Genomic DNA, 2,604 nt, shown 5'->3' with positions numbered 1-2,604 from the left:
CGAATGGAAGCCAAAGATTCAACTTCATCTCAGAAGTAGAGGCTTATTTCGAATAACCATGGAAACGGAAGTTGAACCAACATCGGCAATGGAGAAAACAAGATATTTCAATCGCATGGACGAGGCCTTCGGCATCCTATGTTTATCTATTTCTCCGGAACTGCTATTTCATGTTGAATCATGTTCAACTCCAAATGAAGTATGGAAAAAATTGGAAGAATTGTTTGGAAAACAGGATGAAATGCTTAGAATGATAGACGATTCAATCGCAACCTATAGAAATCGTCGTGAAAGCTTTAGCTTAGAACCGGCCATGTACGACGATGTTGAAGAGACTGCTAAGTCCATTAACAATGAAGTCCTCTCAAAGAAACGCGACGTGGCCACCGCTAATTCCACGGATAAGCCACGTACTTGTGATGTCCGAGTCCAACAACAACAACAACGACCTGGTACCGATCCTGCTGCTAATTCGCCTACTGTTTTGAACGCCCAAGAAAAGGACCACCCCGATAGCCCCGATCATGAGTCCTGGACTGCCAACAAAGCGCAGAAAGTGGCCAATAAGTGCACTGTTGATCAAACCGAAGCCACCATCAGAAAAGCCAGAGTTTCAGTCCGGGCCAGATCCGAGGCTCCCATAATACGCGATGGGTGCCAATGGAGAAAATACGGGCAGAAGATGGAAAAGGGCAATCCATGCCCGAGGGCGTACTACCGATGCACTATGGCTGTTGGCTGCCCCGTTCGCAAACAGGTTCAGAGGTGCGCGGAGGACAGGTCAGTTCTGGTAACAACATACGAGGGAAGTCATAATCACCCACTACCGCCTGCAGCTACAGCCATGGCATCAACCACGTCAGCAGCTGCCTGCATGCTTCTTTCAGGCTCTACAACAAGCAACGATGGAGGCTTCAATTCGAGTTTCATGCAGGCCGACGCAGGAAGCCTAATGTCGTGCTCACCCGCCTCCATGGCCACCATCTCTGCCTCCGCTCCATTTCCTACTGTCACGCTCGATACCATATGGTTCGATGCATACTCTCACACGTTGTACCTTCCGCGGATGACAATCGCCCTCTGCAGATTGAAGTGCTGCTCTGTAACCTGGCTGCATTGGAGTTTGTTGACAAGAAGCGTTGCACAACCCTGACGAGCTTTCTTCGGCTGATGGGCAACTTCATCAAAACTCCGGACGATGTCGAAACGCTCAAGAAATTTGAGGTCATTAGTTACCCACCCAGGTTAACCAACAACGTTATTGCGGAAATTTGGGACAGAATGAGTAGTCCCTTCCGTTATGACGCTTCTGACCAAGACGTGTATCATGTGAAGCACCTCGAATTCGCAATCAATGATTGGGTCATGGACAACTATCACCAGACCAAAGTCAGAATCAAAATCAGCAGACTCAAAATTGGTGTTCGGAAATTATATCATGAGATCCATCAGTGTGCTGACATCTTCACCAAGACTTTCACTGAGCAGAAGTTTCGATTCCTGCGAGATCGACTCGGGGTGAAGGACACGACTGCCTAGCAGTTGTCTTTTCTCTACTTTTGCATTATATTTTGAGGGGGTTTTCTTCCCACTGGGTTTTCCCTCTTTTCTCATTTTTATGCATTGTATATGGGTATCTAAAATGGCCGTGTTGCCGGGACTCATTCATTTTGCATCACACTCACCTAAGTTATGCTTAAGGGGGGGTGTTGGTGTACATGCACTTAGACTAGCGGTGTTGGTGTACATGCACCTAGATTAGCTCCACTTAACTTATTGCTTGCATGTGGCACATGTACACATTAGCATAAGATAAAACATACTTAGGTTTAGTTAGTTTTAGTTATTGCATGTACAACTAAGCTTAACTTAATTGCTTTTATGTATTTATTCTAAAACTCATATTGTAGAATCAATTCAATTTTCATTCTTTTCTCAATTCTTGCTCGCTTCCTTCCTTCTCTTGCAAGCTTGTTATTGTTTTGCAGATCTAGATCTATCTGTGTATCTCAAAAATCTTACAAATACCCATCTCAATTCGTTGAATCATTTGCAGGATTGTGAATAGAGAAGGAAGCACAATATTATAGGTAGAGTTGAAGTCTCAGTACTCCACTTAAATTGATATTAGAGACCACAATAATTATGATGTTGTCGGAAGCAGTGATAGCAGCCTAGTTGGGCGTTGCAGTCTTTGCAGTTTGGTTCATGTCAAAAAACATGGAAAGCTTGTGAAGCAAATCTGGGAGAGAAATCAGTGCTACCCTAGTACTTCCATTCATTGGAGAAACTCTTGAATATCTTTCACCATTCAAGTCCCCCAATGTTGGTTCCTTCCTTCATAATAGAACTTCATGATCCTTCCTTCATAATAGAATTTAATGTTGGTTCCTTCCTTGCTTTCCAAAACGAAGGGTGGCTGTTCAGGATCTGTTATTCAGATCCATTCGTGAGCATTCTAGGGAAGAATAATGTCATCGAAATGCACCGTCCCATGAGAAAAATAGGTTTGAGCCATTTATTTTGAAGGTCAATTTATTACAAGAATTTTGGGAGGAGAGTATTACCCTAGCCTACTATGTGTCATAGTATCTGTTATAAGTT

The 2,604-nt window shown here is 43.7% G+C and overlaps 1 protein-coding gene across 1 annotated transcript; it reads left to right on the top strand.

The window, feature by feature from the left end:
* Window positions 1-313: 313 nt before the first annotated feature.
* On the top strand, window positions 314-1,153 carry LOC149167996 (WRKY transcription factor 6-like). Its single transcript, XM_089430659.1, has one exon. The coding sequence runs from the start codon at window positions 314-316 to the stop codon at window positions 1,151-1,153; it is 840 nt and encodes a 279-aa protein (XP_089286785.1).
* Window positions 1,154-2,604: the final 1,451 nt, after the last annotated feature.

The sequence above is a fragment of the Pinus tabuliformis genome, chromosome 5_1 (genome assembly GCF_031772625.1).
Source record: "Pinus tabuliformis cultivar Carrire ecotype Pingquan chromosome 5_1, CPIR1, whole genome shotgun sequence".
NCBI lineage: Eukaryota > Viridiplantae > Streptophyta > Pinopsida > Pinales > Pinaceae > Pinus > Pinus tabuliformis.
Note: the sequence above shows the minus strand (reverse complement) of the source record. Positions and strands in the feature narration are given on the sequence as shown.